Below are 16,659 nucleotides of genomic sequence, written 5' to 3'. Positions count from 1 at the left end.
AGTGGGTCAAACTCCTAGAACGACAGCTAGCGTCGAACCCCAGGCAAACTACTTCATGCAGAAACGTTAGGGTTGAAGCGGATTCATGCTGCACTTGGTTCAAGGAGAATGGGAAACGAGAGGGATGCAAAGCTCGACCTCTATGCCCATAAGGCATACTCCCATTATGTTCCCCTAAAACATCATAGATCGGGATTCTAGTATCCTAGACTCGAGGTCAACTTCCTTGCTGTTCATTTCCTTTGCGAAAATTTCCCTGCTCTTGATTTCGTTTGAGAAAAGTTTGCAGCCAACCGGGACCACCCATCCATAGGACGGACCCATGGCCACATCCACCGCACTTTCCTCAGGGTTGTTTTAGTTATCTAATTACCTACCACATTTAGTCCGACACGCATAAAACAGCTTCCTTAAGTAGCCAATTAGACACCGGTTCCTTCACGTAATTTTAGCACTGACATAGAAAAGCAGTGTCAACCAAGTTCCTTTTCAATAGTTGATCTTATTTATCTTTGGAAAACATCATATAATCCAGCCTGTAGGCTAATCATAATCCGCCCGAAGGCAATCCATAATCCGCCCGAAGGCTATCCAGCAATCTACAGGGATTACTAATCCAAGATTCTGCCTGTAGACTAATATGCGGGCCTCGAGATCCAATCCCGAGTCGTGTTGGCTCTTGTGCAGGGCCCGAAAGGCAAGGGATTTACGGCCAGAGCCCCCTGGCACCCGAGTGTCCTCTTGCTCCAAGTAGCGCCCAACGAAGAGACCTCTTGCGGTGGGTTCGGTCCACGTTCCCAGCGCAGCTAACAACCCCCTTGGTTAGGGTTAGGTAGACAGTCAGGGGTAACTGATGCTGCCTCTCCCTTCAGGCCTTCAACCTGAAGCATTAATTATCTTTCCATCTTTAGTTCCTTGAGCAAACAATGCAAACTGTGCTCCTAAACTGTTACAAGCACAATCAATCCAGTGGTCATTTATTTGGCCAACTGCTAAGGAGTGAATCCTTCTCTTCGAATGCATCCAGCATTCGATCTGGGATCAATTGTGACTTGGCAAGATCCCCAAGGGTTTGTTTGTTTTACCCTTTAGTCATTGGGTTAGAGTCATAGCCTGTCAACCCAAATTAACCATTACCTTAGGTTTCTTAAGTTAACTCAGTGAATCCTGGCGACCATGTCGCTCTAACTTGATTGATCCTTTGCTTACTAAGCAAAACATAACTTCCCTTAACTTGGCAAATCAGTCCAAGAAAGGTGATGTAATAAGATGTCTACTCATCCTCTTGCAAGTTAGACTTGCGCTAGAACCTGCCAACCACATTTTAAGGAATGGCAAATCTATGTTGTAATTAAACCACGAAGCCATGCGACGTTGCAACTTGTTGCAAAGTGTCGCATCTATCTCATGGGATCATTTCACCCATTGAACGGCGTTTCTTGGTCAAGGACTTTTGTTTAGACAAGATGCAGGGTTTAGGGTGTCTTCTTACCCAACCCAACCCTAATTGTACTAGGCCGACAACGTTCGGTCCTAGGGTTTCCAAACTCAATCTGAGTTTTAGCATTAGGTTGGTCGATCCTTAGGGTAGAACCCTAGATCGTTGTTGCATGGGCGTCCAATTGATCCAAACACTCCGTGAATGTGGGTAGGACCTTTAGGTTTGAGGGTTTCGACTTGGCGTCCAAGTATGATACTAGGCTGCGCTTCTAATGTGCCAAGCCCTAGCTAGTACTTGAGGTGTTTATCGTATCGACTAGTTATGCCTATACGAATCCCTCACGGTTATAATATTACAAGTGATTTAGGTAAAATTGATCTACTTGTCTTGCGACAAGGACAATCCTTTCCTAGAGATGCTAAACTTGTTCTAAAGATGTAAATAGTTGCAAGACATCACAATACATGTAAACATGCGATTCATTACTTCTATGCACCAAAAGGTTTGTAATAACCCTATCTTTTCTTGCGAAAGTCATTACGCATGATAATTTGGAGAATAACTTACATAGGACCTACTAGGATTTACATCAAGGAATTATGCGTACAACCTTTTGTCTAAGCATTTGAACTTCATGCTTTGATAAGCCATGCAACCTTTCCTAAATGCAACTCTTGATGAAATGAATTTTCCGCATGACAAATATGTAACATGCAACTCTTTCCTAGATACGACACTGTTAATGAAATTCATGTGACATGCAACCTTTAATCTATTCGACAAACATTTTCACATGCAACGTGCAAGTTTATGGTCCCATTTCCATGCTATGCAACGGACGTTAACAATTCTTTCCATGCGAGTCATAGCAAGATACGCTTGTTCTTTCACGCCCAAACAAGGATGCGCTTAACAACTTCATCTTTTAACGCTAGGCAATATGCGTTTAGGCTTGTCACTTAGAAACGTAAGATGGATAGGTAATTTACATTCATAACATTGGAAATGCAAATAACCCAATTACATGTCATGCATTAATTCTAGTAAATTGTTATCGTGCTTAACGCATTTATTTTACGTGGAATTAAACTCGTGGAACCTGGGCTTGAAGGCTCATGGGAATGTCCACGTGTATGTTCGGGGAAGAACCTCCCGCGGGTGCACCTTGCATCTTCTTGGGAGCCATCGTAGACCTGTGTTTATGGACTTCAGTTTGCCTTCGCCCTTACGCGATCTGTGAATCCCTTTCAGCTTGGTAAATAGCCTCAAGATCCACCCTCTCCCCCATGCGCAGGAAAATCCTTCACCAACATGCGGTTCTTTTTAAAAGAAACCAGGGAGGCTTGTGGGAATGGGGCTTATGGAAGCCCACCCTTAGAAGAGCTTCTGTTGCCAGAACGTGACGGGAAGGAAATGATTGGGGAGGAGGGTGACGACGTCGATTGAAGGAGGTGAGAATGAGATGATGACGACGGTGTTGAGGGTGGCGCCTAGCACAAGGCGGCGATGGCTGTCGGCATCGATCTGGAGCAGCCGTTAATCTCCACGCTTCCCTCCCTCTGATCGTACCTCCCCCAGCCCACACATAAGGATGGTTTTTACAGTGCTAGGGGGGGGGGGGGGGGGGAGAGACTCCACACACGTGGAGTTCTCATGCTCCTCTCTTCTCCCCATGCACTCCACCTCTTCACCTCCTTCTCCCACTCCCTCCCCTCCAGCCATGCATCGGCTGGGGGAAGGGATAATTAGTAATTTTTTTTGGCTAAATCCCCACCATTTTCCATTTCCCCTTTTTCCCTAGAAGGGAGTTCTCGTGCGGCTTTGCGGTTTTAATCCCCGGCCTCATTTGCACAATGCAGATGGACTCGTTATTACGCGTGCAGGGTAACCACTTGGCCACTGTCATTAGTCGATGTGGGAGATGACTTTGCACAGTTTTTACGCGACGTGCGGTGACCAAAGTTCTTTAATATTTTGAGCGGAAATATTACAAGGATTTAGAGAAGAACTAGATAGTGACACATATATAATTTGAAAAATGTGCGGCTATCATTTTAGAGCTCCCCCCATCTTTGTGCTTGATTCCTTCTCCTTTGACAAGGACCCCCCAAAAAGGTAAGCCTAAATACCAATAGCCATCTCAAATTGTCTAAATAACAAAATCCTTGAACCAAAACTTAGTTGCACGTGTCAATCATCTTATTGATAAGCTAGTTTTTTTCGTGTGTAATGCATAAAGTACTTAAAGCTCGTGGCCACGCTTAGGGTAAAGGACCTATATATTGTCACAAAGAATTGATTGCCTAAATCTTGTTGGAGCTAGCATCGATTGAGGTTTTGATTATTTGCATGGATGCACCTATGAAGCGACATCTCGAACAAATTTTTTTTGCGCCACATGATCGTAGATTTGATGTAGAAGAAGCCAAAAGTCGAAGACCACGCCGAAAATGCACTTGTAGATCCCAAAGTTATAAATGGAGGGCCAGAAACGTAGCAAGGATTGAACACACGCTGTAGTTCTTAGCGCTTGATATGCCATAAAAAGCATGTCGCCACTCGCCCTTTAAGGTTTTAATTTGGGGGGCTGGCAACTTATTGGCGCCCATACCCTAGTTCCAACTACAGTTTGTGAGTGCTACAAATTGCAGTAAACTGAGCATGGCGTGGCATGTTGTTCGCGTGTCGCCGTAATCTCTAAAAGAAAAGGCCTTCAGTTCGAAAGTGTAGGTGGTCGAGACTCCGGGCGTCGCACTGAGTCAGTCACTGTGCAAGGGAAGGCCTTATTGTTCTTGTTTTGTTGATCTTCTTCGAAAGCCCAAGGCGCTCTCTGAATGGCGTTCTTTGCAGCTCGCCGTTCAGCCAATGCAGCAACTTGGTCTTCCATACATCGCTTTCAACATCGAGCTCATGCTCACGAGGTGAATTCCCTAAACAGTTTTACATGCAACGGTTTGCCTTTTTCAAACACTCAAATCAATCGCGAAATGCTGCCATGTTTGTCCCGATTATGGACATCTGATGTTCTTTTTCGTTCTCAGCATTTATCTACAGATTCATGTCGTTTTGCATTCCGGTTTAGTAACTACATGTCTTGCCTCATAAAAGCTGGACTCAGGCTTGTATGCAAGGCAAAGGGGCTGGATTTTGTCCCAAACACGTGGGATGAAGGCCGCACCCAAACTGACGGAAGTCATTCTCACGGCGGTAAACGGAAGTTTCTCCTAGTCTTGCTGAATTTGTTGGTTGCTGGCTTTCAATCATACAGTTCCTTTTCTTTCGCCCCGGGGCTTTTACTCCCTTGTTATCTTGCATCTTAGGTTTTGGAAGTAAAGTTACTACTGTTTTTACTGGCAACATATGCAGGACCTTAAAAAAGTCGGCAAAGCTGGAGATATTGTTAAAGTTGCCAAAGGATATGCCCGAAACTGGTTGATACCACAGTTACTTGCCTTGCCCAACCTCGATAAATATGTGAATCTTGTCCAAAAGCAGCTCGAGGTATGAGAGTACGATACTACTAGTAGTATTTGCTGACAGCGATGGAGGATCCCCAATTTTGAGTTAACTGTATGGATATAAGAATGCCTAACAAATAAAGTGCAGAAAGCTGTTTTACATTGTGATGGTGCTTTTGGGAGGTAATTGTGGTGGCACTTCAGAACATTGAAGTATTTACAGATACATGGCAAACAAAACCAAAATTCTATATTTTATACTTTGGATCCAGGGGAAAAGCAACTCTAGGATGAACCAAAGTGCTAGACCTTCAAGGAAATTCCAACAAATGCACTTATTGTATCTATTTGTTCATACAAGATTGTGTGCCATTTTTATGATACAGATTTTGTTGGACTTTTCCTTGTATTTCCGAGTCATTTATCTCCATAATTTTTCACTATTATCCCAGTAACCATCCTCCTAGTACTTGGATTACTGAAGAGCACCATGCCATGCCACAAATGAAATTTGAGAAAGGATGCAATCCACTTGTTGGTTACAAATGGCAGAGAGATGAGTTGGCGAGTGTGGCGTACTTTGTATGGATCCCAAAATGCAGCAGGACAGTCCTTGTATGTGATCAGTAGCAGCAAACACAGATCAGGGTGATGTGCCTGTTCGGATCAGGCTGATACGGCAGCAGTAGCAAGGCGGTCTGAACAGAGTGTAATCAGACAGGGCAGCTGCAAAAACAGAGGTCTGGTTGCAAACTCAGATTAGCTTGCAGTGGCAGCATCTCCTGAGGAGAGAGAAGATTCTGGATGGCAGCAGAAAGCTGCAAACGCAGCCTTGAGACTGCAAATTTTGGTGGCTGTTTGTGAACCTCCGGGCTGATCAGGGCGACAGTTGGCAACAATAAATGCAGATCTGGGACAGCTTTGGGATGCAATGGGAGTGATGGTGACACCTGCTAGGGGGTACCTTAGGTTGGAGAAGGGCTGGCTGCAGCATGAACTGAAGTATCTACCAAGGAGGGGTATATACAAGGTGCCAATAGGTGGACGATTTGCAAGACAAGATTGTGGTTGAGTGGAAGGTCAGCCTTCTATTTATAGGTGTGTGGATCCTCTTCGATTAGGGTTTTGGCTTACGGGACATAGACGCTCTCTAGGAAAGTTTAGCAATTTAATGAATTTTTGGTAATAAGCATGTTTTAGGGCTGTTTTAAAGAGGTAATTAGTTTCTAATACATTTTTAGCTGAACACCCCTGTTTAGGTCCAAAATTGGTACCTCAGAGGGACTGCAAAGCGCAGCTTAGTCCATAATACCTTGAGGCGTCTCAACCCAAAGCAACTAGGGTTATCTAACAAAGGATACACGTTGGGTGCCCAGTGGCCTACCAAGATTATAACGGCAGTTGCTCTCTTACCTCAGGAGCCCAAAGGGTTACCCCAGAGAGGATAAGACATTATACAAAGTGTGCTTATTGACTGCCGAGTGGTTTACTAGGACCTACAAAGGTGATGGAATTGCTTTGGACATCTTGTTTTGTTTTGTTTTTGTTTTTTTGGGTGGTTTTTTTTCCGTTAGGGAGGAGAAGAGAGAATCTTAGCCTGTAGTGTTGTAATAATATGTTTTTATGATATTACATTAAAACAGTGGCATGTCTTGCTGTAAATGGAGTTACAAAGGTGCCCAATGGATTTCCCATGTTGAGAGGAGAAGATTGATTGTTGCTCTTTGTCCTCACTCCATTCATATTGTTAGCTCATGATCTAGGGCTGAAACTTACAATTTCTGCAGCAAAAAAGAGAAGAATGGCCATCTGAAAACTTGGGTTATGCAAATGAGAGAAGGAGACTCCAAAAAGATTAAGTTGCTAAATGAGTAACCTAGTGCTCCTTCATCAAATCTTGTTTGTGATAGAGGGCTAATCAATGACTTAGTCATTACTCTCATAAGTGAGATACTTATTAGATTAAACTTAACCACAAGGTTTGCTTTATAACTTAAAGTAAGCCAAGGTAGCCTTTGAGAGTTAACACTAGTAAACATAGCCAAGAAGGCTGGATCTGATGTAGAGAGGCAATAGGAAAGAGAGAAAACAACAAATGCAAATACATGTGGAGTGTAGGCAGCTTGGGCTGTAGTAATACGAATCAAATGCAGCAATGTGGGGTGTGAAAAGTGCTAGCTGGCAGCTGGAAGATCCAAACGCAGGTATAGGAGCAGTTGCCAAGTAGTTTGTTGCAGTAAATGTAGAAAAACAGGCTGCCAGCTTGATGCACAGTCGAGGAGGGTAGGGAACAGCGGTCAATAGGTGGTAGGGATGTAAATTGTGAAGAGAAGTTGAAAACGTGTGTAAATCTAATGTAGATAGCAAAGGGTAGCTTCAGCTGAAATGTCCTGTGCAAATGGCGTGTGGATAGTGCAGCTAGAGGGCTTGAAACCTGCAGAAACGAGATTGTGGCTGAATGGAGGACAGCTGGCCTATTTATAGAAAGTTTCGAGACCTCATATTGTGCACCATTTTAAAACTCTCTTGAACACACACCATTTTGGGGATTTAATTAATTAAGCATGTTTGGGGCTGTTTAAGTGGCTTATTCAACATGTAATGCTTATGTTAGCTGAACACCCCCTATCGTGCTAAATGTGGTTTTACCCCAAGGCATCCCATCCCAAAGTAGGCAGGGCATTGGACAAAGGATGTATGGTGGTTGTAGCCAGTCTTCCTTCCGTAGATGGGTGGTAAATCCTAGATTACAACTTAATTACAGCAGCAAATAATTAATGCAAATCTGAAAATACAAATTTACCTACTCATATTGGACAATGCATACCCAATTGGCCCCAAAATTGATGCCTTTGTCGGTATTTCTTTAGCTTTATTGAAGAAAAAGTTGATTTACAATGGGATTCTCTTGATCCCCTTCGCAATCCAAACTCCCCTTGCTGTCCAGAGTGACTAACAAGTCTTCAATCTGATTTGCCCCTTGATTCGGACACTTGATTGGCCTTTGCCCACTTCATAGACGATGAAAATGTCCCAAATTCAATGGTTGGCTAGTCCTCCACTTGAATTTAATGGAAATTTACCTTCAACCCTGTTAAATCCTATGAAGAAAACTGCTAGGGTTTGCATTGAGAACACATAGAGTGTATGACCACGATAGAATCACAAAGAGACAGACACAGACATACAGAGTAAAACTCAAACTCTAAACGGAAAACTCAAAACTCAAACACAGAAACTCAAACACAAACAGAAGAAGGGAGAGAGAGAACACAACTCTGAAGTGAATGAATGCTGTAAATGAATGTAAGAGTGTACAGTGTGCTGGAGGGCAGAGCAATGTCAGAGAGTGACGTTCATCGGAGACGGATCGTCTGTGACCACCAGTCGAAGTGTTTGAAGAGGTAGCTGTTGTAAGTGCAAGTGACAGTAGATGCTGATTAGCAAACGCAAATAGTAGCAGTGTGTGTGATGGTTGGCGGCTGTTCCAGATAGCAAATGCAGATATGAAATTGCCGCAGGATGATGAATAGCTAATGCCTGGGCTGCATAGGTGTAAACGCAGGTTGAAACAGTGTCTGGTGTGGTTGGCAATGATTGGACGATTAGATCGTAGCAAATGATGATGTCACCAGCAGTTGACATCAACATGGATAAAGGCACCAACAGCAAGAGCAAACACGGATGGAGTGGTAGAAGTCATGAGGGCTGGATAACCACGTGGGAGGAGGCTGATGGCTTAAATCTGCACTGGAGAGTGTGAAACTTGCACAGACGGAATAATGCTGAACGGGGCCAGCGTGTCTATTTATAGATGTAGAAGGGTGCCCAAAAAATTAGGGTTTTTAGGAGACCACTGAAACTCTCTCGGACCGCTTTTCCTTTTAGGGTTTTTCATTGATTAAGCGTGCTTTGGGGCTGTTTAAGAATGGTAATCAGCTGAAAAGCGTCTTTCAGCCCAACAAATCCAAGTGTTGGAGCTTCCAATTTTTGACATGCTTCTCGAGGTTGTTGCTATACCCTAATTTTTGTTGTAAATTAGGGTTTACAGTAGAGAAAGTTGAAATTTCTCAGCCTTTGGTAATCTCAATGCTGCAATCTTTGGAGTAAGGTTGTAGAAAGGTTGGGAGATGAGAGAGAATGGTGAGGAGAGAGAAAATTCAGACTTTCTTTGCGAAGAACTGAATAAAATCTGTCATTTATTGCTATTGCCCTGTCTTAACAGCTTGTAGATACAAAGAATTGAAGAAAATCAGTCATTTACTGCTGCTGTCCCATCTCAACAGCCTGTAGATGCTGTCACTTGTTGTTGATTGGTCTTCTCTTGCCCTTGGTTGCCTTAAAAGATTCTCCAATGGTTGCAAATCAAACCACTAGTCTCTCCTTCCTTCCTCTTGCAGGCTGAATCCACTAAAATGCCTCTCTCTAGCCTCTAAAGATGTTTCTCAGTCTTGCATGGGGATTTTTGACAAGTGGCAGCCTTCCTAAATGGTTTTTCCAGCATTATTCATAATTAAATTTCAATTCTCAGTCTTTAAATACTGAAAACTAATCTAATAATTATTTCAGTGCCTTGAAAAATAATTTGACTAGCCAATAATTGAATTGGCTAGGCAACTTCTATTCGCGAGTGTCTCTGTGCCATCTTTGACCATTAGATTGGCGTTAGGTACCATTAAATGCCACTTCTCTAGTGTCACCAACTGACATTTATGGCCAAATGAATGACCTAGGCCAACAACTGATACCAGTACCACCAAGTACCTGTGCGGCATAACTTATAACAACTTTTACCTTTGACATCTCGTGATTTCTTCGGGTCTCGGGCTTGTAAATTTACTTTAATCCGAGTTGCATCTCACATGCGCAACATTTACTTAACCATGTGATTAAAAATTAATACACATGTTAAGTGAGGTTTCAAAAATACATGTTCTCATGCTAGTGGTTACCCAGTGCCTACCAACATTACAGAGGTGATGGTTATCTTACTAAAGGAGTCCAAGTGGTCACCCTAGAGAGGCCGAGGCATCGGACAAAGGGTACACATTGGCTGCCTAGTGTAAGCTAACATAAGCATGTGTTAGCTTAATGCCTCTTATCAAGGTTAAAAACTGTGTAAGAAAGGAAGCCCAACCCAAATTTTGAGTGTTTTTTGTTTTATGGGGTTTTGCCCCAAGGCATCCCACCCCAAAGTAGGCAAGGCATTGGACAAAGGGTGCATCGTGGACTCACGTAAGCCCATTATAACTGGGATTTAAAGCCTTTCCCATTGTACCCGTCACAAGCCCAAACTCTTTGCCGGGTTTAAGGGCTCTCCCATTGAACCCTCCTAAAGTTAACTTCTCTTTCCTCCTAGCTTCGAGGAAGAAGTCTATAAGGCCTTCCAAAGCCCAATTCCGCAAGACGGTGCATCGGTCAAGGAAGTCGAATCTCAAAAGGAATTGCGCGTGTGAGGGAGACGGGCCAAGATCATAAGTCTGCGGCCAAGGCAAGGAGGTCGAATTCACGATAGCCTCTAAAAAGGCACAAGGCGCAACCGCAGGAGGATCATCTCCTAACATTCATGTGGACATTTCACCGAATCCACAAGTCCAGGTTTTCTTTCTAATTTTGGTTTACGTGGAAATATTGCAATTGTGCATGGATAATTTATGAAATTAGGATGCACTTTTGGCTATTTTAAAGGAAATAACTCACAATCGAAGAATCGGTCATTTGTATTTTTCAAAGAAACGAATGAAAGAAGGACATAAGATGTCTATGCATTCTTAGCAAATTGTTTTTATGCATTGCAAAGTAACGAATTTAGATCAACTAATGATCATCTTTACAAAGTCGAAATTATTGTTGTACACTTCGATTATGCATGGAAAGATAAAATCGCATATTGCATTATTAGACATCTCTTTCTTCACAAGGATTCATTAAAGAAGATTGCTAACAACCGTAGGAATTTGCAAGGCATGGAAATGATTCTAGGGCTGCATGAAGTAGATTAAACTCTAGTCAGTTGGCATAAATCTCAATCAATTACGTAAGTAGTTACGAAAGGTTGTGTAATGCTTATTTTGTTAGCAGTCATGTTTGTCATGCCTTGTCATCTCCTGCGTGTGAGCCTCAGTCTGAGTCAGACGAGGACATTAGGAGCTCTGACTTGTCTATCACTTTTTTGACGGAGGAGGTAGCTCATTCTAGAGCACTCAGATGTGCATTTCCCGGGGCAGTTTTTGCATTCTTCAGCCTGCCTCACCTGCCGGACATTGTCCACCCTTTCCGGGATTTTTCTGAGCATTCCTGGCATTTTTACTAGCATTAAATGCTGGTCAGATCAGCATTAAATGCTGGTCGGACATATTTATGGCCTCAAATTTCAGGTCGGCCAGTTTTTGGGTTTTTTGGCTATTTATAGCCATTTCCCACTTGGCAGTCAGTTGTATTATCAACTTCCCTCCTTCTTTGGCAGGTGCACACTCCGACTTCGTCATCTTCCTCCGTCTTCGGTGCTGCTGTCGTCATCAGCCTGATCTGGTGCCCTCACTGACGCTTTGGGCTGCGTGCAGGGACTAATCAGTCCATTTCAGTGTATTCAGCATTCATTTCAGTCAGTGCAGATTTTCTTCCTTCATTCTCTGGTTTCTCTCTCATCTCCTCCGTGTTCGTGTTCTTCTTCTGTTGCGCACTCTCACATATTCAACATACGAATAATTCATTCAGAAATGAAATTAGGAAAAAGGTTGCATGGCTTGCTTTAACATAAACCCTAAAAGCTTAGCAGCATGAATTGTGAATGCATCAATGGAAATTATGCCGTAACTTAACATACGCTTTGATCTTAACCAGAAAAGTTAAGGGTTATAAATCTAATCATACGTAGGCAGTGAATCGTGTATGGTATCGTAATGCAACTAGTTTTTCTTCTCTTTGATCAAGACAATATCTTCATAAATAGACAAGTATATTGTTTTACCCTAAACACCTGAACCACAAAGGACTCGCTTAGGAATGGTTAAATCGATGCAACATATCCCAAGTGCTTCCTCTCTGGTGTCTTCCTTTCTATGAGCCATAATGCACAATTCTGTGTCTTACACCCAAACAAACCCTGGCTCACTCTTTAGGGAAAAGGTGATTCGATCCCGGCAATGGAACCATGTAACTGGCCTGTTCACTGGAAAGGGCGGTAGTGTTCAACCAAAATATATAAATGCTTTCACCCAATTAACAGTCGTCCACTTTACGTGAACTTAAAGACACAGAATCAAGAAGACATACAGGAAGCTAGAATGGTCCTGTTGCCACACAGACACCCTGTTGGCCCCTAAGTTAGGCGCCCCTTGCGGTATTTCTTTATTTTTAAAAAGAGAGAAAGTACAATGGGCTGTCTTTCACCTATTCTGGGTGAAATTTGGCAGCATAACAATACAATTACTGACCCAAAACAAGTTGACCAGGAGGGGAAACTCTGCCCAAGTCTGAAACTTCTGGTTGGAGTGCAGAATTGACCATTTCAGTCTGCTGTAATTACTGGTTCAGACCTGTTCTGAAACCTGTTTACAACTCATACTGTTCCCTGTACTGTTCAGCCCACTGTAATTACTGGTTCAGACCTGTTCTGAAACCTGTTTTCAGCTTATATTGATCCCTGCACTGTCCTGCATCATCTGTGCCAAGTGCCCCTTGATTCTGGCATCAATTGGGCTCTGAAATAACCTCTGAACAGTCCAAAATCTGTACTCATTTAGTGCTGTTTCAGACACCTGCTTGGTGAGATTACCACCCTCACCTATTCCTGCTTGGGAACAGCAAACAACTGCTCCTGTTCCTGAAGAAAGGAGGCTCTTGCCTCATGCAAAGGCAGCATATTCCCGCACAACTGTACATGAATGAGCATAAAAGCCCTCAACTGAGACATATCCATAACTGTCAGGGAGAGAAAGAGAGAGAGTAGGGAGCAAACTCAAGCCTCTGTGCATCATGGACACGGTAGGCAAGCTCCCAAGAGCTCTCCATCTGCAGCTGTCCCTCTTCTCCTTCATAAATGAGCCCCTTTCAGCCCAAAAACTGCACGCCAGTCCTCTTTAAAGAGGTAAGTGCACACATTTGTGCCAAGTGGCAGCACTGTAAGATATTTCCCGTTCTAACCTTCCGGTTTAAAATTCTCTATCCTCTGTTCAAAATTTGACCTCGATACAGGCCAGAGGATTAATCCTCGTACAAAAACGAAGATAATGATGCGAACAGATTCTGGGGTCCAAAAATAGTAACTCTCTAAATTTTAGGAGTTGCTTCTATTGCATCCCCACTAGTCTTCTGACCATCTTTACAGACTATAGCTACATCCAAATTTGTAATGTAGCTCAACTGAAAGTGAATTTCCATTGATGATCCCACATGGACTAATCTCTTGGAGATTTGACCATCTTCACTTTGAACTAGTCTCTTCCAGGCTAGTTCTTCAACACACTTGTTCTTATACACTTTCACAAGTCTCTTCCAGGCTTATCAATCTACAGTGCCATCAGTCTCTTCCAGACTTGTACTGGACCTTAACTGTCCAGTCTTGACTCACTAGACATTCCCGTCTGTTTCACATACTGGCCATGCAACTCAGGTGTTTAGATTTCAAGAGGGATTGTGACAACTATTATATTTTTGTTTATTTCTTTATTACATATTTTATTTGGTTTTTCTTTTTGGAAGAATAACCAAATAAAATCTATAATAAAGAAATCAACAAAAATGTAATAGTTGTCACAGTTTTGTGACATACGTCCCTCTCGAAATCGCAAACGTCCTCGTTTGCATGAATGTCATGCATGCTTCCAGCTAACCCAGTGAACTTACACTTGGCAGCACATGTACAACACATATATGCTATCAGTCAACATTGTGTACTGAACACATTGTTAACACATGTATGTTCTAACTGTGAAACATGGCAGACTATCATCATGTGACTCCACATCACTGTTTCCACATATAGTGGCTGGTACACCACAATGATATCCCCATAGTGGTAGATTCTCATTTGATGACTCCACATCACCCTGACTAGAGATCTAGTGGCCGGTACATCAAAATGATATCCCCACCGAGTCAATTCACAGAATACATGGCCGATCGAGTAACCATTGTTACAACATGTATTCAATTCAATAGAAGTAAAAACTGTATTCTTGTAAGCAATACTTACTTTTTTAGCACTGAGAAAACCATATGGACACAATAAGTGTTAACCTGTACAAAATCTGTTTTTGTACATAATTTTTTTCTTAAGCAATTGTCACTTTGACAATCTATTTCAGCTTAGAGATACAAGGGGTCAAGGTAGGTTGCAAGCGAAATGCTTCAAGGTAAAGTTCCAACACATTAGGTGACTCTGCAAGTTCACTTTCATCCATCCACTTAGCATTTATAGCTGGATAGTTCTTGAACTTAACCAAATACCTTATAGCAACCTTGACTTTCACTTTCCTTTCCTTGTGTGCCAGTATTTGTTCTGGAAGAAGAATTTCATCAAGTTCCTCAACTTCGGGCTGTTCTTCAGCTAGCATATCTTCTGGCACATCACCAATATAGGGTCTAAGAAGACTTACATGGAAAGCATTATGAATCTTCCAATTGTCAGGCAATTTCAGCCTATAGCTGACATCACTAATCTTCTTTGTTACTTGAAAAGGCCCATAGTATCGCATACTAAGCTTAGTGAAAAGACTTTCCTTGTCTTTCTGCTTCTTTAAGCCTGCCTTTTCAAACCGCAACAGTACCCAATCACCAAGTGAAAATATCAATTCACGACGGTGATGATCAACAACTTTCTTTTGCTTTGCCTGAGTCCTTTCAAGGGCATGCTTAACTTTCTGATACATTTCACCCATACTCTGCACATACTGATTTGCCTAAAAGACCTTATCCTTTGTATGCAAAATGGGAGGAACCTTTTTACCACCTTCAACAATTTCAAAAGGGGCTTTGCCTGTTGACGAATGCATAGTATTATTGCATGCATACTCGACCAAAGGCAAATACTGCTCCCACTTTGACTTGTGCTCTGACACATAGCACTTAAGCAGATCCAAGACAGTAGAATTTGCCTCTTCTGACTCTCCATCAGTCTGTGGATGAAATGACGATGAGAACTTAAGCGTTGTGCCCATGTTCTCAAATATGCCTCTCCAAAATAGACTTGTCATCCGTGGATCACGGTCACTGACAATAGACTATGGCATACCATGATACTTGAAGACATTGCACATAAACAAACGTGCCATGTGATCTGGTTTTATCTTCTTCCTGACAGGAATGAAATGAGCATGTTTGCTAAACCTGCAAATAATAGTCCATATCCCATCATTTCGTGTTTGTGTCCTTGGAAGATCAAAGATAAAATCCATAGCTATGCTTTCCCATGGTTTATCTGGAATAGGCAATGGCTGTAAAAGCCCTGGTGCTTTTTGCCTGTCAAACTTGACCTTCTGGCAAATCAAGCACTGCCGCACAAAAGCATCCACGTCTCTTCTCAAAGTAGGCCAATAAAAGAATGTCTCTAGTGCTTTGACTGTTGCATCAATACCACGATGCCCTGCATACGGTGGAGAATGACTCTGTCATAACTTTTCGTCTTAATGGCATAGTTACACATAGTCTACCATACATCATCATGAAACCATCCTTGAGAAGATAATGCTCATGATGTTGTCCATTGGCAAGCTGATCAAAGATCCTTGCAAAATTTTCATCATCAGCATATTGCTCCTTCATATCATCAAGCTCATGATGATAAGGAATTGACATGGCTGAAATTTGTGGCTTCCTTGAGAAAGCATCAGCCACAACATTCTTTTTGCCTTCCACATGCACAATCTGAAAATGGAACATTGACAAAAAGTTTGCCCAACGCATATGCTTTTCTGACAGCTTAGTTTGAGTTAAAAAATAACACAATGTCTGATGATCTGTCTGGACAACAAAATCTGCCCCAAGTAGGTAGTGTTTCCAACAAGAAAGCGCATGAATCACAGCCAACAATTCTTTCTCATAGACCTGCATTGTCTTCTCTGGCCCTCGCAAGATTCTGCTTTCATAAGCCACTACTCGGGCATCTTGCATTAGCACTGCACCAATGCTATTGCCACAAACATCACACTGGACAACAAATGACTTCCTCAGATCTGGTAGAATGATCACTGGACTAGAAGTCATTTTTTCTTTAAGAAGATTTAAAGCTGAAATCTCTTTCTGTGTCCACTGGAAAGAGATTCCTTTCTTCTGTAACGCATATAAAGGTGAAGCAATCTCTGCAAAATTGCGAATGAACCTTTTGTAGTAAGAACACAAACCCAAAAAGCTTCTAACATCATGGACAGTCTTCAAATTTGGCCATGTTCTTATTGCTTCAACCTTAGCAAGATGCATTTGGACACCATCCTTTGACACTATGTGCCCCACAAACTGGATTTCTTCCAAGAAGAACTCACTCTTCTTGCCATTGATAAGCAACCTATTACTGCAAAGCTCATCAAAGACTGCTTTCAAGTGTTCTCTATGCTCCTGTTCACTCTTTGAAAAGACAATCATGTCATCAAAGAATGTACCAATAAACTGTCAGAGTGCAGCGATGCGGAAGCGTGGGACCAAGACTGAGAGAGAGAGAACGCAGAGAGTAGAGAGAGAAAGAGACAGTGGAAGATGAAGATCTGCTGTATAAAGTGTGCTGTATACAAAGATATGCAGATATGTACACGGGTGCAGTGCGCG

The 16,659-nt window shown here is 42.4% G+C and overlaps 1 protein-coding gene across 3 annotated transcripts in view; it reads left to right on the top strand.

The window, feature by feature from the left end:
• Positions 1-4,010: 4,010 nt before the first annotated feature.
• Positions 4,011-16,659, top strand: part of LOC148012540 (Ribosomal protein L9/RNase H1) — a 39,559-nt gene continuing 26,910 nt past the window's right edge. The window contains exons 1-3 of one of the 3 annotated variants that reach the window (XM_087668755.1): positions 4,011-4,362; positions 4,483-4,648; positions 4,808-4,942. In XM_087668755.1, the coding sequence (XP_087524881.1) occupies positions 4,607-4,648; positions 4,808-4,942 (177 nt within the window). In that variant the 5' untranslated portion in view covers positions 4,011-4,362; positions 4,483-4,606. The remainder of the gene's footprint in view (positions 4,363-4,482; positions 4,649-4,807; positions 4,943-16,659) is intronic. The other 2 variants (XM_087668753.1, XM_087668754.1) reach the window with 2 other exon arrangements.

Source organism: Lygodium microphyllum, chromosome 27 (assembly GCF_053477565.2).
Source record: "Lygodium microphyllum isolate KBCC chromosome 27, Lygodium_microphyllum_v1.1.10, whole genome shotgun sequence".
In the NCBI taxonomy this organism is placed as follows: Eukaryota; Viridiplantae; Streptophyta; class Polypodiopsida; order Schizaeales; family Lygodiaceae; genus Lygodium; species Lygodium microphyllum.
Note: the sequence above shows the minus strand (reverse complement) of the source record. Positions and strands in the feature narration are given on the sequence as shown.